At 36.1% G+C, this 26,241-nt stretch overlaps 1 protein-coding gene across 3 annotated transcripts in view; it reads right to left on the bottom strand.

The window, feature by feature from the left end:
• Window positions 1-26,241, bottom strand: part of Piezo (piezo type mechanosensitive ion channel component) — a 1,325,935-nt gene that overhangs the window by 434,583 nt on the left and 865,111 nt on the right. For all 3 annotated transcript variants that reach the window (XM_090398322.1, XM_090398324.1, XM_090398323.1), the window contains one exon: window positions 4,532-4,709. In XM_090398322.1, the coding sequence (XP_090254448.1) occupies window positions 4,532-4,709 (178 nt within the window). The remainder of the gene's footprint in view (window positions 1-4,531; window positions 4,710-26,241) is intronic.

Raw genomic sequence — 26,241 nt, 5'->3', positions numbered from 1 at the left:
CCTCATTCTTCTTGTTTACTTTTTTTTTTCCAAAAAAAAAAATTTTTTTTTAAAACATATTAAGCGACAAACTCATATGGTAACCTAACAAAAATTAGTCTATTTGGCAATGTATTGATTATTTGGAATTATTGTTTCAACTCCTCTATAACGAATGTGCCCAAGTTTGAAAATAATATAAGTGAATGCGTTATCTTTACCCTTCTCCCTTCTGATAGCCAATCATATGGTAAAACCAGTAGCCAATCAAATGTTTTATAAAAGATTTCATTTTTATTATATTTTGATAGATAAAAAATGTTTTTCTTATATAAGATAAATTAACACAGTTGATTGTGTGCAAATATTTGATGTTTAGATCATGAAATATTTGTTTAAAAATGATAGCCTTTATAGGTTGATTGTCCTCTCATACTTTTTGATTGGAATTTGTACACAAGCTATTAATAAAACTATTAATAAAATATAAATAAAAATAAAAATAAACTATTAATAAAAGTTTTTGTGTGAAATACGTTTCCCCCCCCCTCGACGACGCGAGCCCATTGTTAAAATTTCCATAGCTCACCACTGATAATACTAGATATAGAAACATTGGCATTTTTATGCTTTACACTAATGCCAGGAATATCTGGAATAAAAGAGAAGAATTGGTGGCGATGATAGCATCAGCCTGACCAAAGATAATTGGGGGATCAATGAGACATGGTTGGCAGAAGAGAATATAATAACAGGAATAGAAGTAGCAGCATTTTACAGCAGGATAAGAAGGGAAAGCATGGTGGTGGAGTACTGCTTATAATAAGTGACAACTTGTGTCCTCTAACAGTGGAGGTTTTGGAAGGCAGTGACACTAATGATTTTGAAAGCATATGGTATGAGATAGAGTTTGGAAAGACAGGATATTTAGTGGGATGTTGCTACAAACCAAGGAGAACAGAGGGTGGGGGGACCAGGAGATGTTTAGACAGTTGAGCTCAACAAGTGCAAGAAGAATGATTGTTATGGGAGATTTTAATTACAGCACTATAAATTAGGGAGAGGAAAATGCATGTAGTAATAAGGGAATGAAATTTATAGAATTCTTGAATTTATAGAATTTCTTAGGCAACATATAATAGAGGGAACAAGGGGTTCAAGAGTTTTGAATTTGGTCATAGCATCAAGAAGAGTTGATAATAACTGGGATGACAACTCTCCCACCAGTTGAAGAGAGTGACCATGTCGATTTGATATGGAAGATGAATAGACAAGCAGAAGTATCAAAGAAAAGGGAACATATCTGGAATTATAAGGCAGGTGAGTATAATAGTCTTAGATATCGACTTAGGGAAGTTTCATGGAGGGAGGAATTGGAAGGCCAGGATATCAATAGTGCTTGGGAAATTGTGAAGGAATATTTGTTAGCAGCAATAGTAAGTTGTATTCCACAAGTGAAGACGAGGACACAATTTGGGGTAAAGTGGATGACAAACAATATTAAACAGGAACTGCATGTGAAAAAGAGGCTACGAAAGAGATATAAGGAGACAGGTGAAGAAAAGATGCATGAAGAATATAAGACACAGGCCAGGAGAGTGACTGGTATTGTAAAGAAGTGAAACTGAAATATAAGAAGAGACTGGACCAAACATCCAAAGAAAATCCTAGGGAATTTTTTTGCTATGTGGCCAGTAGGAGGAAAAATGATTATGGAAGAATGACATTGTGGGATAAAAATGGGAATAGAGTGACTGATGCAGAGGACATAGTGGAATTGTTCAATGAACATTTTATTGGAGTATTTCATCATGGAGGAGTAAATTTTAATACCTAGAGGGATAGGGCAGGTTTGAGGTTTAGGGGTGGAGGAAGAGAATGTGTTCTAAATACTGAGTATATTCTGGATGTCAGTAAAGATGTGGAACTGGATGGTGTTTCACCACGAGTTTTGAGAGAATGTGCTAAAGAACTGACAGTGTCTTTGACATGGCTTTTCAATGAAAGTCTGGCTACGGGAATGGTGCCCAGGGAATGGAATGAAGGTAAGATAGTGCCATTGCACAAGGGTGGTAGCAGACTGGAAGTGTCTAATAATAGCTAGTTTGTGTGTCATCAGTAGTTGTTAAGATATTGAAGAAATTAGTGAAGGACTGTATACAGTATTGGGTAGATGAGGGTAATGTTTTCTGTGACAGTCGACATGGATTTTTTAAGCGGTGCTCTATTTTAGTAATATGCTTGCCTTTTATAATAAAGTTACAAGAGCAGTATATGAGGGAAAGGCAAATACTGCCATTTCCTTGGATTTAGCAAAGGCATTTGACAGGGTGCCACATGATAAGCTGATATTTAAGTTGCAGCACATGGGTTTGGATTTCAGGTTGGTCAACTGGATTCAGAATTAGCTGTCCAATAGGTATCTGAGAGTTATATATGGTGGGGCGGTTTCAAGGAGGCAGAGGATTACAAGTGGGGTCCCACAGTGCTCAGTACTGGGACCTATATTGTTTAACCTTTATATCAATGACATTGTCCATGGATTACAGGGGGATATTCAGTTGTTTGCGGATGATGCAAAGCTGGGAAGGGTTATTATTGTAGATGTGGTAGTCCTGTATGAGGATTTGAATAAGCTAGACAGATGGGCAAATGACTGGGGGTATTGGTTTAATGCAGCAAAATGTAAGGTCTTGAAGTTTGGGACACATCAATGGGATGCTGCATACTCTATTGGAGGTGCTATACTGGAGGAAGTAGGGAAGATAAGAGATTTGGGATTGATGATTGATAGAAACCTGAAATTCAGGGGACATATTGCAAAGGTGGTGAAGGTAGCACAGAGGATTGCTGCAATAATGATAAGGACGCTGACTAGCAGAGATAAAAGAGTTATCATTCTGTTGTATAAGACCCAGATCAGACTACACTTAGACTATTGTTCTCAGATTTGGTCCAATATTTGAAGGGGTTAAATTAACTGTGGAAAGAGTACAGAGGCAGATAACAAAGATGGTTTCAGGACTGTACAACGTTAGTTATGAGGATCAGCTGAGGGAATGTGGACTGCAGAGTTTGATGAACAGAAGAAGGAGAGGTGATATGATTGAGACTTTTAAGAGAGGTGATTACAGGGTTGACACTGGGGAGTTCTTTCGCTTGGTTGAATAGTGGGAAGGTGTGATGACAAGGGGGCCACCCTGGAAGTTAAGAAAGGAAACTGTGAGCAAGAGGGTGAGGAGTGGTTTCTTTGCATGGAGGGTGGTTGAACCATGGAATGCATTGCCAGATAGAGTGGCGAGAGCAAGAACAGTCAACGAGTTTAAGAAGTGGTATGATAGACAGTTTCTTAGGACCTTCTGCGATGAGTCTTTTGCCTCCACGGAGGCCTGAATAATAATAATAATAATAATAATAATAATGTCCAGAGAGAGAGAGAGAGAGATGATGAAAAGAATTGTTTTTATTTGAGTGAGGAAAAATTCTGCAAGTTGTCTGCTAATGTTTTGCACATGGGAAGATCAAAAATCTGTTGTAAATGTTTTCATTATATTTAGAGCTGAAATTCTAATCTTAGCTATATAGTTTTATATATATATATATATATATAAATATTTTGGGAAATTATGGGACATAGCGGACAGCATAGTTTACATGCTTTAACTTGTCAGAAAATAGCATGAAGACTGCTTGCTTAAGGAATGAGTTTCTTGACGGTGTATTTATCTAATTTTTGCTCTTCTTTGAGTTGATCTAGAAATCATTCGAATTGTTAATGATATTGGGAATAAGGTCTTCTGTAATTATTTCATAAGTGTTGGTATTATTAACAATGTGTAGTATTTATTAAGCTGTTTTGCTAATTATGACAATAATATTGCCTTTATCTCTTATTCATAATAATATTATGGTTATTTTTAGCATTTTTATGGCCAGAACCAGGTGAGGAGGTAGATTTAGTTTCAGAATAATTTTGCTATTTATGATAAAGTTTATCTTTTTAAAAAACATATTTTTGTTGGGGTCATTTTCAAGTTGCTTCTATTATATATTCTTTTGTGAAAAAGCATTGGACAGGGGGAGATAGTAAAATTTAGACTGTTGTTTAATGCTATTTATTGTGTAATGCTTCAATTTAACATGAGAAATTAACTAAACAGATTTATATTAGTTACTTAACTCAGTCTCTAGTTGGAGATAAAAGGTAGCTCCAACTAAAAGCTATTTATCTCCAAAGGAGATAAATAGCAAAGCTTATACTTAATAAGCTTTGCTATTTTTTGTTATCAAAATAATAATTGATTCCCTTTGAAAGATAATGAAAAAATAAAATAAATAAAAAGATACTAATCTTGTTACTGATAAAAATCAAGTAATGAAAGCTAAAAATTCACTGCTGAAAATCTATCTGATTGAAAAATTATAGAACTGAAAATTATACCAAAATCTATGTTACAAACTATTATTGTATTGCATAATTCGCTATTATACAATAAGCATTTATAAATCAGTTATTGTGAAATTCAATTTCAATTAAAGTGAGATATAGTACCATGTTTAGGAGGCTCTTCCATATCATCTAAATGAACTTCCTCTGAACTAACTTCCTGTGCATCCTCCTTTACAGATGGAATTCGAGTCAAAGTTTCAGAAGTAGGTACAGAAGATACTACTGTTCGTTGGCTCACAGTACCAATACGTGCTCCTGTACCTTCAGACTGCTGAGATGCCTATAATAAAATATGTCTGTATTAAAGAAATTTTTTCAAATTTGAACCATTTTAAAATTATTTTAATTTATTCAGGCAGGCATATATAGAGAATTTGAAACTAATTATGCCCTCACGATATCTTCAGATTACATAACATTACTTTGAATATTCATACAACTGGTGTAAATTATTTTTAATGAAATATTAAAGTGCAAACAGTTTTTTTCTACCTGCTCAAAATACATATTTTGCATGTAAAGAGAAAGTGAATCAAACAAGACCTTGCTTAAATCATAAACAGCAATTTTATAAAGACATTTTAGGTGGTGGTATCATCATTCATTGATGGTTTCATTCCCAGGCAAATTACAGTTGATACTTGAACAACGTAGGGGTTATGGGTCGCAGCCCCCTCGCATTGTTCAAAAACCCATGTATAACTTTTGACTCCCTCAAAAACTTAACTACTAATAGCTTACTGTTGATCGAAAGTCTTACCAATAACATAAACAATCGATTAACAGATATTTTGTATCATATGTATGTATTATATACGTACATACCATACAAATCTCTAGCTTACTTTATTGTAAGAATATAGTATATAATATTCTTACAATAAAGTAAGCTGGAGAAAAGAAAATCATAAGGAAGTGAAAATACATTTACAGTAAATTAATACATTTACATTTACAGATATCGTTGTTTAATTTGTACATAAATGATATAGGATATGGCTTAAAGGGAGATATTCAGTTGTTTGCTGATGATGCAAAGTTGGGTAGGGCAATAAAAAATCAAGCTGATGCTGAGAGTTTGCAGGATGATTTACATAAGCTGGCAAAATGGACAAAAGGAAATGGATGTCAGTTCAATGCGGAAAAGTTATGCATTTTGGGATTAAAAGATTACCACCTGTGTACTACATTGATGGAACGGTACTCCAAGACATTGATGAGGTTAGGGACTTAGAGGTATTGGTGGATAGGGAGATGAAGTTCAGGGGTGGATAGGGAGATGAAGTTCTTGGACACATTGCTAAGGTGTCCAAGATTGCACATAGGATTACTTGGTTATTGAGGAACACACTAACATCCAAAGATAAAGAGGTTTTTATTCCCCTTTATAAAGCGTTGATACCTCCACAATTGGATTACTGAGCTCAGGTCTGGTCATCTGGATTCCTTGGAGATGAGGCTGTGGAGATGGTTCAGAGGAGAGAGTGACGTAAAAAATGCTCCCTACATTCATAGATTGAGAGTTCATGGATAGCAGAGGTTAGTTGATAGGGGGAGAAGAGGGGATATGATAGAAACATTTAAGTTACTAAAAGGTTTTCATAAGATTGATGCAGGGGAAATGTTTCAGCTGTGTGATAGTGATGTAAGAACAAGAGGTCATCCCTGGAAATTAAGGAAAATGGTGGTTAACAAGGGTGTGAGAACGAGATTTTTCGCCTGGAGGGTGGTGAATGAGTGGAATGCATTACCTGACTCAGTTGTGAGTGCTCCGTCTGTAAATGAATTCAAGAAGAAATATGATAGATATTGTTTTGATAGTTTAGGTCTCCCGTGATGAGTTGACTGGTGATTAGTTTACGGAATTAACAACGCATATAAAGTATATTAATTAAAGGTAACTTTAATGAATAACTTCTATATTTCAGCAACGTCACATTGCCATCTTCAGGAACATAAAGATATGGTATGTGCACTCAGGCACTAACACAAAGCAAATGAGGAAGAAAGCAAGAAACTAATACTGTTCCTAAAGTCCTAATGGTGCCCTCTGGCGGGCTAATTTGGTAGTCTTGGCAGTTGGGCTGAAGTTCTCATAATGTAAGTCTCCCAAATTTGGGGTAGTTTCATGCACCCAAATTTGTTGAGGTTAGGAACGTTTTTTAAAGCTGCTGAAGATTCTTTGAATAATCTTTCGTATTTAAACTTGCTGCGATGAATTATTTTTGTTTTCTTCCAACGAATTTTATGGTGGGTATCTAAGGCATGGTCTGCCAGCCCAGAGCGGCTGTACTGGTGGAACCAGATGTAGTCTTTGTGTTCTGAAATCCTGATATTTGTTGTTCTACCTGTTTGGCCAAAGTAGGACAATTTGCAGCTGCAAGGGACCTGGTATACACCAGGTAGGTCTAGGGGAAGTGTTCGGTCTTTGGTAAAGTGGATAAGGGATGCCAACTTTTTATATGGTCTGTAACAGGAAGTAAGGTAATATTTTTTGAGGATATTGGTTATTTTCTCAGAGGTGCTCTGGATGTAGGGGATTGTGATAGACTTGATGTAATCTTTATTGTGGAGGGAGGGGGGGGGGAAGGGGGTTGTGGTTTACTGGTTTTAGTATTTTTTTTGGGGTTATAGCCATTGGCTAAGAAAGTGTTGAGGATGTGGTTTAGTTCAGTAGTTAGGGCCTTGTCATCTGAGCAGATTAATTTTGCCCTGTTATATAGTGTTTTTATAACCCCATATTGTTGTGAGGGGGGGGGGGGCGGCTGGTGAATGTATCTGCCAGTATGGGTGGGTTTTCTGTGAACAGAGAAAACCAAAGATCCAACAAGCTGGTGGGTGATTAAAGTGTCTAGGAAGGGGAGGGTGTTGTTTTCCTCTTTTTCTAAGGTGAACTGGACTCTGGGGTGTTGGTTGTTTAAGTGTGTTAGGAAGGAGTGGAGTGTGTGGAGTTTAAGGCTTTCTCTTCAAATGTCTCCATAAAGAAATTGGCCAAGGGTGGGGAAAGCGGTGAACCCATGGCTGTCCCCTCTATCGATAGAGGGGACCGCCATGGGTTCACCACTAACCTCAACAAATTTGGGTGCATGAAAGTACCCGAAATTTGGGAGACTTACATTATGAGAACTTCAGCCCAACTGCCAAGACTACCAAATAAAAAAGACTACTAAAAACCGCCAGAGGGCACCATTAGGACTTTAGGAACAGTATTAGTTTCTTGCTTTCTTCCTCATTTGCTTTGTGTTAGTGCCTGCATGCACATACCATATCTTTATGTTCCTGAAGATGGCAATGTGACGTTGCTGAAATATAGAAGTTATTCATTAAAGTTACCTTTAATTAATATACTTTATATGCGTTAATTCCGTAAACTAATCACCAGTTATGTCTGACCAACGTATAAGCCTTGCTACTAGAATCGTAATGAGTTGAGTCTATTGACTCCATGGAGATACCAGTAATAATAATAATAATAATAATAAAAATGACTGCTTCATGGTAGCCTAGCCTATACACTAATGAATGAATTTTTTTATTTATTTTCTGTTAATTAACTAATTAATAACAGCTATTTTATGCAGTTATGATTTAATACCACATCTTTAAGTTTGTTTACATTTCTCTCGACTGCAAATGGCCATGTACGGTCTGTAAGTGTTTGTGTGCATACGTTTTGATAAATTAACTCTTTTATAATAGATTTATGCATATTTTATGATAGCAAATGATAAAATAGACTGAAATCTACATATTTTATGCATTCATAATATACCTAACTTTTTCCTAATTTTTTTCGATATTTCGAAGTTATTTAGTGTGTCTGCGAGTTTTTTCAAATTGTCAAAATCTCTAAAACATTTTCCAATATATTTATTTAAAAAAAAAATCATGTATAAGTGGACCCGTGCAGTTTAACTAAGTAAAATGTTGAAAGTTTATTTTTCACTTGGTTAGACTATAATAAATTTAGTTTAATCCTTTATCCAAGTGTGAGCAAACAAAGTTTGCACTTGAAAGTATCTTCAGGACTGGGGTAAGGTAGTACAACACCAGGCAACTCGTTGCAAAGGTGGAGCAAGCTAACATCACTCCTATCTCAGTATCTCCCATAATACAAAACATCTCCTTGTGGATATGTATAACATTATGCATTAAGGGAAGGGTCACTACCAGACTAGTTTCGACCTTTATTGAAGTCTCTTCAGTGGGAGCCAGGCCCAAGTGGAGATACCCAGCAGAAGCATCAGCAAGGTCATCTCTCTACCTATAGGAGTTGCCAAACGGTGTGTCACCTTTTTATTAAATTACTCTGGATTTAGAGAAAGATGTTGAAAGTTTATTTTTCACTTGGTTAGACTATAATAAATTTAGTTTAATCCTTTATCCAAGTGTGAGCAAACAAAGTTTGCGCCTGAAAATATCTTCAGGACTGGGGTAAGGTAGTACAACACCAGGCAACTCGTTGCAAAGGTGGAGCAAGCTAACACCACTCCTTTTCTCCCTTACCCAAGTCCTGAAGATACTTTCAGGCACAAACTTTGTTTGCTCACACTTGGATATAAAGGCTATAACAAACACTAATAATAATAAAAAAAACTATTTATAGACAGTTCTTTCACTTGGTTATAAAGTAATTTAAAAATGCAAAGAAATTATATCCTTGTTTAATCCTTTATCCAAATGTGAGCCAAACAAATTTGCATGTGAAGTTTCTTCACAACATGAGGCAACTTCATGCACAAAATTTGTTTGCTTACACTTGGATAAAGGATTAAATAAAAATATAACTGCTTGGAACTTTAATTTAAACTATTTAATTCTTCAAGAATTTTTATAAAAAAATAAAAATAAATAAATAAAAAAGCCAGAGAACTGTATTACAGGTTATAAGGAGAGATATAACAGAGATAGATTTCTTTTCATCCATTATATTGAGACAGAGGTTTGTATTTGAGAAAATTTTAAAGATGAGAAAAAGAAGAGATCTGTTTTGGCATATTACACTACCAATAAAGCTATCTTGCACTTTGCCAAAAACAGAAATGCCATATACACTGATCATAGCTGTTCTGTCAGGAAATTTAACAAGCTTCACACCTACTCAAGTAACTAACCAAAGTACCATCCTACACCAAGTCTAGTCATTATTCATCAAAAATCTTATATATATAGAAAAGGAAAACAATGCACATTTCAATGGAACACTACAATATTACACAGTACTTATGTTATTAGGTGTTCATTTTTCTATTTAATTTTCATCTATTATATTCTATTATTATATATATAACATGTGACAATTCTCTGTTTTTCTTAAAAATTCTTTTATGTAAAATATCATTCATGAAGAAATGACGTGACAGAACAAAACTAGTTGAGTAATAAATAATTAATAGTTTACTTTTATTAGTTTTCCTTGCATATCAATATTTTCGGCTTATAATGAAACAATTTTGGCAATCTTTTAATAGGCTTCATCCAAATGTATTTTATATATTTTCCTTATTAAATGGCTCTTGGTTGAGTTATTTCATTATTTAAATTAAGGGGATATTAAATCCCACATTGTTTTAAAACCGAATAAGAAACTCCAAGATTGGAATCAAAGAGTTTCATGCTGAATATAGTAACTATAAAAGTATCGGTGACTACTAGCATAAGCTAAAGCACGTAGTTCAAGTACGTAGTACAAACTAGGGCAACTCGCAGCAAAGGTGGGTAAAGCTCTGATTGCTATTCTTAGAACTTCCCATAATGTAAAACACATCTCCTAGGAGATATATGATGTTATACATCATATGGTGGGAGGTCATTACTCAGACCGGTTTCGATCTTTATTGAGATCTCATCAGTGAGTAGCTAGACCAAGTATAATACTAAGGGTATAGGAAAAGAACTTATGTACTCTGCTAACCGAGTTGTCAAAAGAGTGCACCCATAAATTATTTAAAATAAAGAGCCAATAGGCTTCATTTCAGTGATAAAAAGAATTATTTCATTATTAATGATTACATATAATTATTATTTATTATTTCATGACACCTCCAAGGAATCCCAAGATTTGAAGGGGGGACACCTACACAACAACTCTCCATCTCCACCACCTAATCCACCAACTACACCAGCATCATCTACACCTCTATCTACTGTCCACCACCAGTAGTATTTTTTGTCTGTAAATTGTGTGAAGGCTGATTTGTATTATGTGGTATGAAAAATCTGTTTCTGAGAGGAAAAAACTCTGCTACCTCCACATGAGATTGGCTAACTCACCTTCAACTGAAAAATTTGCATATAAAGATTCCTCTCATCATGATGAGAATTGTGAATATATGGTATATTTTTCTGTTTATCTCATAAATTTCACTTCAGCTGATATCTTTATTTTTTTTTTGTTTTGTTTTAATATCAGATTTCATTTTCCATAAAGTAGCTAGTGTATGAGGAGAGGTTTAAAGACAGAATTTATTACAGCTGTTATTTTAGGTATGCAATGTTCATATTTATGTCCTTTTCACCTTTATATGAAATCATGCAACAATGAGTATCCTATAAGAATAACTGCAAAAATGCTCTAATATCATCTATCAGTTGCAGAACAGATATCAGAGAAATCTGAGAAGAACTCATAACCAAAAGTTTTAGGAGAGTTACAAATTTAAATGGTATGTCAATTGTTACTGATATACCATTTACTTACTTCTTCAGTTTTGAACTCTTCAAACTGCAGAAGTAAGATCCTGGGTGGCAGAGCCATAAAACGACAGAAGACGATGACAACCTCGATTACTACATAACATTGCAAAACTATGCATACATTGCTGAATGTTCTTGCAAACACTCCTTTTTTTTCACAGCAATTATTATTATATTTTGTACATTATTCACACAGAGAAGGGGCTGTAAAACCTACAGCAAATTGATGCCTTCTGTTGGTATGGATTAAGAGATTGTTAATGTTATGTTCTTTTTGTTGAAGGCCGTAGTTCTTGGGAAGAAAAACTTCATGGGAGATGTTCCAAAAAACATAGGTGGACTGAAGGACAGATGAGTGGGAGTGGCCAAGTGGATTAGCAGCTGTCGAAGCAGAAAATCTACCTGTCGAACTCCAGATGGAAATTATTATTGGTCTCCAGTGTTCAGAAAACTATTCGGTCAAGCATAGGGAGAGTACTTTACAAGAGTTTTATTCTATTCTGGATCAGGATAAATTTAAAAGTTTGTTGGATACTGCCTATCAGGTATTTTGTATGTTTGGGAGCACATATACTTGTGAACAAACATTTTCGGTCATGAACATGAACAAAACCAAACAGCGTGCATCTTTAAGTGATATCAATTTAGAGGCATATTAAGAATGACCACTTCAAACATGACACCAAACTTTGACAAAAAGTGGCAATAAAGAAATGCAATGTGTCACATAGTGACATTCTGAATGTGACATTCAGTGACTGATATTTCACTGAGAATAAGTGTAATATTTTCAGTGAAATTATTAGTAAACTTTGTGTTTATGTTTAAGTTGTTTTTATTGAGAAATTTTGCAGCTATATCTGTTTGTAAATAATTTTGATTACAGTTTTAATTTTAACTCTCTAAAAAATTTAAATATGCATATTAATTAGTATTTACTGTAGACCTACTAACAAATTTACTTAAGTTTAGCTGCAGTGGACTAGTCTAAGATTCTAGGTCTGAAGTGATCTGTCCCTTGGTCAGGTGGTCCAAGTTGGGTTTGGCTCTCAAAGACAATTAAGTTATGCAGGCCTGATATAGATGATGAATAAGATTGAAGATAATGTGCATTGCGATCTTATTCTTGATTTTATGTGAAACCATTTTCCTGTATTTACTTCAATTCTGACTAACAACTTAAATATGTACTGTGGAATACTCTGTATAATCCATTCATCCCATATAATTGTAATGTTTCAAAAAATGCTACAAAACATAAGTACATTTTCATATTCATATTAGCTTCAAGCAATTCATCATTACTTGAAGCTAAGATGGCTTTTGGCATTTTGTGTTTAAAGAGGTACGTTTCGTAGTAGTTTGCAGCTTGTTGAACTAGTTCATTGGGGTGTGTAGATGTTTGTAAGAAACATTTTGCTGCTATAACAATATATAGATATAACAGATATTTATATCTCGATGAAGTTGAACATTTTTAATAAACCATGGCACATTTAGAATAATACGTAAACATTTGTTTTGCACTCTTTGCAATTTGAGGATTATAGTGTTGGATGTGTAGCTCCAGGATGGAGATGTGTATGTAATTATGGGATGAATCATCAATTGTTAAAGAAGCATTTTGATTCTAATGTTTAACTTACTGTTTCTATTAATTAGGGGGTACAGCTGGGCGATGGCTTTAGATGCCTTTGCACACGAGATCTTATACGATGGTTAAAAGTTAATTTTTTGTCCAGCATTCCATCGAGATATTTTGTTTTTGTCTGCCAAGGAATTTTGGTATTATTGATATTAGGAGATATCAATCTTTTATGAAGAGTATGCTGAGCTCTTTTGGGGATTTACTTGTAATCTCCATTTGGAGAACCATTGCTCTAGTTTCAGGAGGTTTTCTTGAAGTTTTTTTTGGTAACAAAGTGTGGCTGAAGAAATCTGGCTAATATTGTGGTATTGTCTGCATAGAGGGCCATGATGGACAACATTGGGTTGTGTGGAATATCTGACTTATATGTTATATTGAGAACAGAATTGGAGCCAGTGAGGATCCTTGTGGAAGTCCAGCCAAGATATTGCATTGGCTTGAAATCATCCCATTTATCTCGACTTGCATGCATCTATCCTGATGATATGATTTAATTAGGTGTACCATTTTCAATGAGATGCCGGCTGAGATAAGTTTGTGAGGTAATCTAAAGTGCCAAATTTTATCATAGACTTTTGTTATGTTGAGGAAAACAGCTCCGGTGAATTGATGCCAATTATAGCTGGTGTAATACACTCAACTAATCTGTGAATTTGTTGTGTGGTGCTATGGTATTGCCAAAAACCAAATTGTTCTTTAGGAAAAATGTTAAGCTTATTTACTGAGGTTTGAAGTCTGGAAAGGATGATTTTCTCTGCGATTTTACCCAAGTTAGAGATGAGGCTGATGGGATGATAATTTTGAGGCAGGTATGGGTCCTTGCCTGGCTTATGTATTGGGATTACATCTGCAAGTTTCCAAGTGGAAGGAAAATAATGAAATCTTAAGATTGCATTTATTATTTTGGTCAGGTGCACTACAGCTTTTCAGGCCAGCAACTTAATCACTTTGTTTGTGATGCCATCTGACCAGGAGCTTTTTTGTTCTTTAAATTATTTATAATATCATATATTTCAACTGGTGATGTAGGTGTGATTTGGTTAGCAGTATCAGGGAGTTTGAATGAGTATCTGACCTGTCTATGAATTGTATACAAGTGGTTAAAGTTTTCATATGCATGCTTGCACTGCTTTCCTAAATTTTTAGCTATGGCTTCTGCCTTTTCTGTATCTGTATGAACAAGGCCCAGGTCTGAATGTAGAGTAGGAAGGGATTTGCTTTTGTTTCTGATATCCTCAATAGTTCCCAGATAGAGTAATCAGTAGGTGAGATAGAAGCTACCTTTTCTTTGCACACTTGATCTCTACAAGCTTTGAGTGCATCTCTCACTGCATCATTTAGTCTGTTAAGAATTTTTTTATCTTGTGGCACCCAGGTGTTGTGAAATCTTCTTGCTTTGTTTTTTTTATCTGATCAAGTTCAAAATGTCTTCTGGCAGACGACCAGGCTTGGGGATAGTTGTGGAGGAGGTGACTGTCATTACAGCTGAGTTAATTTGTTGGGTGAGACTTATGACTGCGGTTTTGACATCTTCTTTTGAACTTATAAGAGGAACAGGGCCAATGTACTTTGGGAGTATTTTTGATAATTTTTCCCAAGATATGAAGAGGTGAGAGGAGGGAGACAGATGTTCTTGTTTTCCCAGCTGGAGCAGAATTGGGTTATGATTGGATGTCAACTCATTTACTGATTTTAAGCTGTACTGAAATTTAATATTTTGCAGGATAGCTATATCCAGGATGTCAGCAGTGCCAAACATGCTGTGATGGGTTGGTTCAGTTGGTCCACAACTGCATAGTTGGAACCTGAGTAGCTGAAGAGGATATGGCCATTCTTATTGTGGTTCTACTACTCCATGCAGGATGCTTCAAATTTAAGTCCCCAGCAATAATGATTTGTTCTCTAGTGCCTAGAAGAGCATTCAGATCTGAATGCAGCAGAGTTTTTAATGGTGGGTTGTAGGCTGCATAGATTTTTAGTTTTCCGGCTGAAGTTGCGAGTACTTCTATTCCAGTGAGCTCAAGATTAGTGGTTGTAGGGTTGGTTAAAAGATGTTGATTAATGAAATTTTTAATGAAGATGGCAGTACAGTAAAACCATGATATAACAGACTAATTCAGGTGAGGGGATGTCCGTTAAATCTGAAAGTCTATTATATAATGAAGTAGATTTTCTGAATGCATGAGTTAAAAAATTGACAAATTAGCTAATTTACATGTTTTTACTTATGTAGAAATTTTTATGTTAGTGTCACAATCAATTAAGAAGGGGTTAAAAATAGGTTAGGGTTACAAAGTTGTGTTTTACCATTCATACATATCTAATTTTAAATTTATATTGAATAGGTCTATAAAATGCGTACGTACATAGACCATTCACTGCGAGTAAACAAATGCACACTGCTGGGTGTGGCTTAGTGCACGTCGGAACATCGGCCGGCATGCGTTAAAACTGATGCAGAAAATCACGGCAAAAAGAACCAATTAAAATGCAATTGGTATGATCACGTGCTAATCATCCGCTGAATATGTTTTATGAGCGGTGATTCATTTATATCGGCCAAATTACTACAGCATTTTTCCAACATATGATATGTTGAAAACTATGAAAAACTATCACCTATGAAAAAGCTTGACCAAACTAATCTGAAATCAGTAGAAGAATGCTAGAGTGCAGATAATAACAAGTAAAGGGAGCGAAGAGAAAGACCAATCAGAGGTCTTATTTCAAGAATACTACCAATATCAGAATCCCTGCCACTGCAATTCTATGAAAATTCCCATGGCATTCTTATACTGATTTAAATAAACTGAACTGAATTAACAAGACGATTCTGTGAGAAAATGAATGACGTAATCCCCAACTTCTCAGACGTCAGAGAGCTTGCAGAGGGCTTAATCAAAAATCAACAGAATTAAGTCTATAGGGAATGAAGATAAGAAGTGAGAACAGTCGGTTAGTAGCGACCATTGATTGTTAGTTTGAGGGATACCACGGAACTTCCTCGCTCATCTTGGGACAGATGCCAGAAGGAGGGGAAGAAATAGAGAAAGGCAAAAATAATGTAGGATCATCAGTGAGCACCAGGACAGCTTGACGTATTTCAGTTTTTTATTATTAATCAAGGTTTCACTAATTTTTCCCGAAAGTTGTAATTTTTCCCTGAACTATGTAGCAAAATCTGGCATCCTGAGGTCTTAGCGCCCCTAGGCGGTTGCCTAGGTTCACCTAATGATAAAACCGACATTGTCTGCCATTGGTATTTTGTTCTGTTAAAGTCCTCAGGCTAAGGCAGTTTATCCTCTGTTGTGTTTTGTTGAACTGTGGGAGTCTGTGGAGCTGCAGGTACTGGTATTTGTATACTAGAAGAGGAAACAGAGTGTTTGTTTCGTTCCGAACGCCATTTTTTTGTGTGTGTGTGTGGGGGGGGGGTGTTAAATACATCTTCTATAATTAGCTAGGAATGGGCCACTGCAGTCTGCACATTTAGCTGGGGTGGTTTTTGGCTTGGTTCAGGTGTTAGTAGGTGGCTCTCACTGCATTTTAAACACTTGTGCTGTGCTTTGCACAACTTTTGGCACCTGTGGCACTGTCCTGATGATGCTAATGTACCCTTTTCTTTAGAGGTTCTGAGCTGATTTTTAGCCTGCAGATCGATGTCAGGTCATAGATATTTTTGTACATGTGATGGATCTCCACCATGACTTTTGAATAGCTACTTTTACACAGAGCTTAGCTTGCTTACATTTTCCTCTGTATTCTTTTAGGGAATCTGCTGTCTTATTTGCTAGAAACTTTTGGTATACTTTCTTTTTTTCAACTTCACACCACACAGATTCAAAATCTGTAAATGTACTTCTCACATTAGCTTTAGTTCCCTTTTAATAGATAGGCAGACTCGTGACCTTGTTGCCAAGGTCACGAGTCCCCAAGCATGAGGAGATCGATGAAGAATAGATACACTATGAGAACTGAGCTCCAGTCATCTGGAATTTGCCTTTCTGACCAGGCCTTCTGAATTCAGCAGTGTAAAACTTTTATACCTCCATACTTAAGCATTTCTGGTTGAATACCATCTACTCCTGCTGCCTTTCCACATTTCAAGTTTTTGACAGCTTTTTCTACCTCAAGTAATAATATGTACTCCACTTTGCATTCCTCTTGAAAAATTTTCTAGTGCAGTTCTGTCACTGCTTGTTCGCTTAACAGTCTTTCAAAGTAATTACTCCAGATATCTAGGATAGCCTTATCTTCAGTTTTCCTGTCAACTTTATCATCGTTGATTGCTTTTACAGTACTCTTTCCTTCATTTCTAAGCTTATTCGATAGCCTCCAGAACATTTTGCCACCTTCCTGATATTTATTTTCCATACTCTTACCATGACTTTTGATTAGCTACTTTTACACAGAGCTTAGCTCACTTACATTTTCCTCTGTATTCTTTTAGGGCATCTGCTGACTTATTTGCTAGAAATTTTTGGTATACTTTCTTATTTTCAACTTCACACCACATAGTTCAAAATTTGCATATGTATTATCAATTTCCACACTTTGGACACAATTCCTCTGTAATCATTAAGAGCACTCTTTCTCCTCCTTTCAGCTTATCATTTTTTTTTTTTTCATTGTGTCAGTTGCTTTTTCTAAAGCCTCAAAAAATTCCTCCACTTCTACCTTAGTAGAACCTTCTGTGGGACCATAGGCACAAATAAGTCTCATTGTCCAGTTCCCCATTCTCATATTTGCCCACATTACTCTACTTGAGACTGACTGCCATTCAAGAAGATTAGCCTCGTATTTTGTGTTGAATACTAGTGTCCTTGGTAAATGTGGCGGTCGTGTTTAGCTAGTCCAGAAAACGTGTTTTTAAAGTTAAATATAGTGTGGCTTTTTGTCAAAAAATTGTGCTGCAGTTGTGCATCGGATAGATACAAGTGTCCTTCAGTGGTATTATTATTTAGAACTGTGTTGTATATATTGTGTTTTCACTGCCGTTTGTTCCACTATATCAACGTGTAAAGATGGCGTCCAACAAGAAACGTACGTCAGCAGCATGCAGGACTTCTACTACTACATGTATGCGCCGAAAAATGTGAAGGATCTGTGGTCGGTCTGGAAAAATGAGAAGAACGAAAATGTCGACGTATGTGAGAAGTGTCGGGATAGGCTGGAGCATTTAGGAATGGAAGTTGACATCGGGACCGTAGCGGAAGAACTTCGGCGGGAGTTTATGAAAATGAAAAATGACCTTCATCTTCTTCATGAGGAAGTGGAAGTGATCGGTAAGGAGATACTGGAAGTTAAAGCTGAGTTTAATATGTTAAACAGAGAAATTAGGACTATAGAGATTACTTTAGCTGAAGTAACTAGAACAGGATTACATATGGGTGAGTGGTCGTATAAATCGGGTAGGAAAAGATTTAAGAACATTATTAGATATTGTGAAGAGGAAAAGTGTCAATGGGAGGACAGTGTGTGTGCTGCCTCGTTTTGACAATAACGAGTTAAGTAAACGAGCAATGATAATGAATGATATGATTGCAAGAATGTGCAAAAAAAGAGGTCTGGAGTTTGTTGATGTTTGGAGTGTGTTTGAAGGAAAAAGGCAGTTGTATGCTAGAGATGGACTGCATCTTAACATGGAAGGACATAAGCGATTGAAGAAGTTATTGTTTTCTGAACAGGTTGAAGTTATTGGGCAGGGAAACCAATATTGAAAAGGTTGAGTGTAAGAGAGAGAAACTTTAGCACTGATTGTGTATTTATTGATCCTTATAGGCAGAATAAATTGCAGAAGAGAGGGGATAAAAATCGGCATAGGACTACGGTAGTTAGTGACTTATATATCAGTTCTAAAGCCGGTACAAGATCTAGAGGGAATCTGCAATTTTTGTATACCAATGCTAGAAGCATTCGAAATAAGAGAGAAGAATTTTTGGCATTAGTCAGTGAAATCTCACCAAAAGTTGTAGGCATTAGTGAAACTTGGCTGTCAGCAGAAAATGTGGTCACTGGAATTGAATGTGATGGGTACAGTATTTTCAGGGAGGATAGAGAAGATAGAACAGGAGGAGGAGTACTGTTGATGATAGCTGATGTGTTGCAGCCAAAGAAAGTAGTATATCATGATGATAGACATGTGAATGAGAGTTCATTTGAGGCAGTCTGGTGCGAAATAGTGACAAACGCAACCAAATATACAGTTGGATGCTGCTATAGGCCAGGGAGTACGGGGGGAGATATTGAATTCATGCATCAGCAACTTAGTGCAATGAGTGAAGGCTTAGTGATTATTATGGGGGATTTTATTTATGGTGATATCAATTGGAAGGAGGAAATATCACGTAGCAAAAAGGAAATGGAGTTCATACATCTTCTACGAGATAATTACTTGAAACAGCACATAACTGAAGGGACACGTGGTGTGAGAGTGTTGGACCTGGTTATTGGTTCAGAGGTTATATGCATAAGTAAGGTGTCCTCGTTACCTCCAGTTGGTGAAAGCGATCATGTGGTAATGACTTGGGAGGTTGCAAAATCTGTGGATTTTTCTATTAAGAAGGGGTATGTACGGAACTACAGGTTAGGCAATTATAACAAGCTTCGGAGTGAGCTTGCAGCCATCCCACGGCAGAACATATTGCAAGGGAAAGATGTTAGCAGTGCTTGGGATAAAATCAGCGGGTATCTGAGGAAAGCAATATCAGATTGTGTCCCCATGGTCAGGAGGTCAAACAAGGCAGGCATTAGATGGATGAGCAGTAGTATCAAGCTTGAACTGCAAAAAAAGAAAATGTTATGGAGAATTTACAAGGAGAAAGGCAATCAGGACACCCATGAGCAGTACAAGGCTCAAGCTAGGAAGGTTACCAGCATAGTAAGAAAAGCTAAATCAGATTACGAGAAGACCTTAGCCAAAGAGATCAAGGGTAATCCCAAAGAGTTCTTCCGCTATGTGGCAAGTAAGAGGAAGAATGACTTCGGAAGGATAACCTTAGTGGGTGCTGATGGTTTTGAGGTGACAAAATCAGATGTAATAGTCGAGTTACTGAGTGATCACTTTTCAAAAGTCTATCACCCAAGTGAGGATATCTCTATACCTGTAGCAATACCTAATGTGAGAATTGAAGCTAAAGAATCAGAGGTATTAAATATATTGCAAAACTTAAATGCAAACACTGCGGTAGATTTAGATGGAATATCAGCTCAGGTGTTGCGTGAATGTGCAAATGAATTGTCAACCCCTCTTACTTGGATATTTAATTTAAGTTTGAACTCTGGTATGGTCCCTAGGGAGTGGAAGTTAGGAAAAGTGGTTCCTTTGCATAAGGGTGGCTCTAAAACTGCGGTATTAAATTACAGACCAATCACCATCTCAGGAGTAGTGGTAAAAGTATTGGAAAAGTTGGTTAAAGACAAAATTCAAGAATGGGTGGATCAGGATATGATACTCTATAGAGGCCAACATGGTTTTGTTAAAGGTAGATCCTGCCTTAGCAATCTATTAACTATTCATAATAGAATAACATCTGAGTTGGACAAAGGAACTGGCTACACAGTGGTACTTCTGGATTTTGCTAAGGCTTTTGACAGGATACCCCATAGAACACTGTTACGCAAATTGGAGCAGATGGGAATGGATATTAAATTGGTGATATGGATAGGAGAATGGCTCAGGGAGAGATACCATAAGGTGGTGTATGGAGGAGCCGAATCCAGAATGAGGCAGGTGACAAGTGGTGTGTGCCTCAGGGCTCTGTGCTTGGGCCAATGTTGTTTAATTTGTATATAAATGATATAGGAAATGGCTTAAAGGGAGATATTCAGTTGTTTGCTGATGATGCAAAGATGTGTAGTGCAATAAAAAATCAAGCTGATGTTGAAAGTTTGCAGGAGGATTTAAATAAGCTGGTAAAATGGGCAAAAGAAAATGGATGTCAGTTCAATGTGGAAAAGTGTAAAGTCATGCATTTTGGGATTAAAAGATTACCAGCTGTGTACTACATCGATGGAAAGGTACTCCAAGAGATTGATGAGGCTAGGGACTTAGGGGTATTGGTAGATAGGGAGATGAAGTTCAGAGGACACATTGCTAAGGTGTCCAAGATTGCACATAGGATTACTTGGTTGTTGAGGAACACACTGACATCCAGAGATAAAGAGGTTATTATTCCCCTTTATAAAGCATTGATACTTCCACATTTGGATTACTGTGCTCAGGTCTGGTCACCCGGATTCCTTGGAGATGAGGAGGCTGTGGAGAGGGTTCAGAGAAGAGTGACCAAGTTGGTGAGTGATATAAAAAATGCTCCCTACGTTGATAGATTGAGAGCTTGTGGATTGCAGAGATTGGTTGATAGGCGAAGAAGAGGGGATATGATAGAAACATTCAAATTACTAAAAGGTTTTTATAGGATTGATGCAGGGGAAATGTTTCAGCTGTGTGATAGTGATGGAAGAACAAGAGGTCATCTCTGGAAATTAAAGAAGAGTGTGGTTAACAATGGTGTCAGAACAAGGTTTTTTGCCTGGAGGATGGTGAATGAGTGGAATTCATTGCCTGACTTAGTTGTGAGCTCTTCGTCTGTAAATGAATTCAAGAAGAGATATGACAGATATTGTTTTGCTAGTTTGGGTCTCCCGCGATGAGTCTACTGACTCCATGGAGATACCCGTAATAATAATAATAATAATCATTCCGGAAAATTGCATGTCCTTACATATCTATTCCTGACATCACCTTATCCTCAGACAACCAAGTTTCACTTATACTAATTATTTTTGGGGATGCTGACTAAATCAATGCAACAAACTCAGCTCTCTTATTTAGAATACTCCTCAAATTTGTACAGAAACAATTCCTTCATCTTTGAGGGATTGTGTTTCTACCAAATTTTTTTCTACCATTCTACCAAAACCAACATTCTCTATTCTGTCTGCTACACCACACCCCTCTCTTCAGTCTAACCACTCTCATTTTCCTGATCTTCTTCTTCTTCTGCAGCTTCTCCCACTTAAGTGGGGTCACTGTTTGTTATGAGTCTCCTCCACACCTTCCTGTCTTGGGCTGTCACCACATCCAAGTTCTTCATCTTCAAGTCCTCTTCTACCAGCTCCCTCCATCTCTTCTTTGGCCGCCCACGCTTCCGCCTTCCTTGCACATCCATCTGCATGACCCTTCTTCCCACAGGAAGAAGGGTCATGCAGACTTCCTGATGCTGACTCCAAATGCTATTCATACCTATCTCATCCTCACCTTTATGCATTCCATCACCTTGTGCTGCTACAACCACATTTTCAACTTTGCATCGTGTGGTTTATACTACCATACTACAAAATAACCCATACTACAAAACTCATGTCAAGTGTTAAGAATGCATAGTGCATCCGCACTTATTGGTCCAATGCAATTAATTGTAGGATAGCTTTGAATACTTTAATTTATCACTTCTTTTCTCTTCCATCATCTATGTGGATGATGATGAGGCCAAATGAACTCTTTCCACTTCTGCCTGTCCCTGGAGAGTGCAAACAATTCTGTCCAGTTTTGTGTCTCTTGTTGTGATTTGGTTTTCAGGTCCTCTTTTATTTTATCTATCCATCAAATTCTGGGCCACCCTTTGGATCTTTTACTTTCCATCATTGTATTCAGGGCTTTAGATGGTAATCTTTCTGTTCCCATTCTGGTCACATGCCAAACCATCGCAAACTTCTATCTTGGATTTTGTGTACTATTGTTATTTCCTGTTTTAGTAGTCTCCTTTTATTAATCCTCACTCAATCACTTAATTGTAACAAAATCTGCACAGAGTGTTGGACATTGTGTTTGTTTTAAACGATATTAGAAAATAATAATAAAAGATATTGCTTTATTTGATTGGTCTATTTGAATTACTCAAAGGTGAAAATATGTGAACCATGACTTATAAGCCATGTGAGAATGGGAAATGAAAGGAAAGCATAAGTGTGAGTAGAAATATTTTCATTAATGGCAAACGGATTACTAATAATTAACATTTATGATATGCATGTACCATAAGTTGCTGGGTAGAGCAAATAACATGTGATCCTATAAAATCTAGACATGAATAAGTGAATTTATGATGATATAATTTAAAAAAAAAATTATGAGGAGAGGAAAAGAGATTTGTTTGCAAAGTATAAATAACTAACCAATAATAAACAGACACTATATACGTTTAGTAATTCATTAAAAACTATAGGAAGAGGCTAATCCAATGAAATAATCAGGTGATCAGGTGATTCATTTAGGCATGGCAGGAATATATGTGGTTTGATGGAGTGCCAAATCATCTGTAAAATTTGTTGTGCATGTTATGTGTATTTCTCTAGTTTATGTATATTTCACTTCGTTTTCTAAAAATTTTTTTGTTGTTGTTTACTGAGACTCAGTATACATTTTATGCAATAATAGGATACATAATATGCCATCGTTATCAGAATTATCCATACTTGCGGGAATCCTATATTCATTAGTTTTATTTATTTTTATTTTATTTTATATTTTGATTATTTAGCGTCAGTGACTCTTCTGTCTTATCAATAGATATCTCACACCTGCTAGCATTTTGGTGTAGATCAACAACTTCTTATAATACACAGAATTATTCATTTTTATTAAGGAATAGATAAATTTTTACTACGTCTGTTGTTTCCGTAGACAAGTAGAAAAACTTTCCAACCTCAACCGATGCTATACTGCACATGCAAGAAAAACAAGTAATTTTGTTTATCACTAAATACAGTAAACAGACATTTAACATCTATGTAAAATGTCTGTTTACTGTATAATAAAATGTTAAATCTCGAATGAAAGGCTTAATTTATCCTCAAGCATTTCATTCGGGATTTAACTGGAATGCACAATTCCCCAAAGGAAATATTTGTAAATAGGTATAAATTCTAATTTTGTAAATATAGTAGTAACGATTCCTTCTTATAATCTTTCTATGTATTGTTTTATAAATGGCCCTGTAAATAACAGATAAGAATTAAGATATAAAAAAACATAATACTGTAGCAGGAAAGTAAGGGGAAAATGAAGAATTCTGTATAATCGGATTATAAGTGTAACCCAAGGTAGTAATATGATGTCCTAGGCGCGTGCCATGCCCATGTGGAGACGTGACGGAGAAGGAAGGTACAGTGTGCAAAGAGGCTTGTGTAGCGAGTGCAACCAATGACGTAGTAGGGAAAGAGATGTGGAGGAGTATAAAAGGTTTGGCGGCATGAGCTTGCTCTCTCTCTCTCTCTCTCTCATATTTTTTTTGGTCCTTATCCCATGGCGGGAGTCAAAGAGAAGTCGTTCGGGTGAAGGCAGAATGGTCAAGCAGCAACGATATGGTTAAGTAGCGGCAGAGTTTGACCATTCTCATCGATGCAACGAAACGTCCAGTGAAAACGCCGAAATATCGTGCAGTTCCAGCCATACCTTTCCATCAGAGAAGTTTGAGTATCCAGAAAATAAGTGATTCGTGACCGAAATCACTGGATGGCCGAGACGAGGAACAACTGACCCCAGAGCTAGAAAACCACCCGAAGTAAGCGTGTAGGAAAATCAGATGTGAAGAGCTTCCTGAAGCATAGAACTGGTCAGTAATGTAAAATTTTTGTGTCCATTGTATTGTAATTTAAGACCAGGGTGAACAAAAGTGTTAAATTTCTTGTGATAAAAAATGTTCAGGACTCTAGTACCTAATCTTCTAGTGAGAATCTTGTAGCACTAGAAGTATACTGTTTTAGGCATGCTATTGAATTGATTTAGTATGGTTTTGTCTTAATATTTGTGGGAGAGTAAGATATTCGTGAGTGTAACTGTCATAAGTGAGCGGGATTGAGACAGCTTAACTCAGTTTGTGTACCTTAATGTGAGATGTCAAGGATAATATAGATCTTGTCTGTTAGTATAACATTAGCCCTTAGAATTTCCTCATTTAATTTAGTTTCTTTGAATGACATGTATCATAACTTAGAGTGAATAAACTTTCATATTTTCTTTACAAAAATCAAGTTCTGATTATTCAAGCCAATGCATGACTTGCTAAAGGTAGAACCTGTTTAAGTAAAACCGTGGGAACTCGTTACGACTGCAGTAGAAGATAAACTATCATAAGGTTTCTTTGTGTTTGATTAAGTAAATCGTGTAAAAGTCTGCCTGCTGACTCTCTGACAATATTAATTCTATTGTATAGGAATTAAGATGGCGCAGCATTAACAAATAAAATTTTCTTAATTCTGAAAAGGAGTTGACTTCAGATTTTCAGTCAGGGAGAAATCTGGCTCTAACTTAGGGCAATCTCTTTGTCTGAAGGATTTGCACATGAGTTCATCCAAGAGTGTGGCCACAGTGAAATTAAGGATGATAGATAGCTGTAACTAAGGAAATGAGAAGTAAGGAGTGAATTAGAATAAAGATAAGATTAATTGAGGAGGGAACACAAACAGAACTTAGGAAAATAAAGAAACATAAGAAAATACAAGACATAGAAGATATAAATTAATAACTATATGCATAAATATACCAATGGTGCAGCCAATAGGATTTGATTTACTGAATTAAACAACAAGTAAATTAAGTTAGTAGATCAAGGTGAGATGGTTTTGGCTTGAAAGCAGACGATTTTGTATTGTGAAATAGAGAAGTGCCTAATATACTCATTTTTGCATCTTTGTGCTTGTTCAGTAAATTTAGAAGAGGAGGATGAGGGTTACCTCCATCGGCTACAGTTATTTAAACGCTAAGAATTTGATCCAATGCACAATTTGTGCGTTCGAATCAAAGGTGTGTGTATTTTTGTACACACACACAGACACACACCTGGGCTAATAACAGGAACATAGTGCCCTCTTCATGAAGCATTGATATATAGTGTTTAATATTAGGAATCAGATAAAGTCAGGAAACAATTAGGGAAGTCTTTAACTGGATCCATAAGCTTTATACCACTCCAACTTTCCATCAAATTCAATCCAAAGCAAAGGGGGATTTAAAAACTGAACCCCCTTTGCTTCACACAACTTATCTCTGCTCTCCTTCTCAATTCACTATCATGTTGACAACTTTTCCAACAATACTATTATCCTTTAATCTTTAAAGGTTAATAAAAGGTCTAATCGAGGCATGCTGTGGCATGACTATAAATAATAAATTACATGATAATCACCGCAATTAACTTTAATGAACATAAAGTAGATTTTTCATAATGAAAATAACAGTAAATCAACAGTGTGTAGAAACAAAGCAAATCAAAGGAACAGGAATACCAAGTACATACAGCAGTTTGGCGATTTACCAATTAAAACTGTTCCTGCATGCTAGAAATTAACATTAATAAATAATTAAAATATTATTAAAAACTATTTTTGATGGTTACATAAGATAAGAATCTCACAAACTTTTGGGAGAGAGAGACAATTGTTCTTATTCAAATTTGGCTGATGTAAAAGG

Source organism: Typopeltis vanoorti, chromosome 9, assembly GCF_054136105.1.
Source record: "Typopeltis vanoorti isolate ZY-2024b chromosome 9, IOZ_Tvanoo_1.0, whole genome shotgun sequence".
In the NCBI taxonomy this organism is placed as follows: Eukaryota; Metazoa; Arthropoda; class Arachnida; order Uropygi; family Thelyphonidae; genus Typopeltis; species Typopeltis vanoorti.
This window is presented reverse-complemented; position numbering and strand designations above follow the sequence as displayed.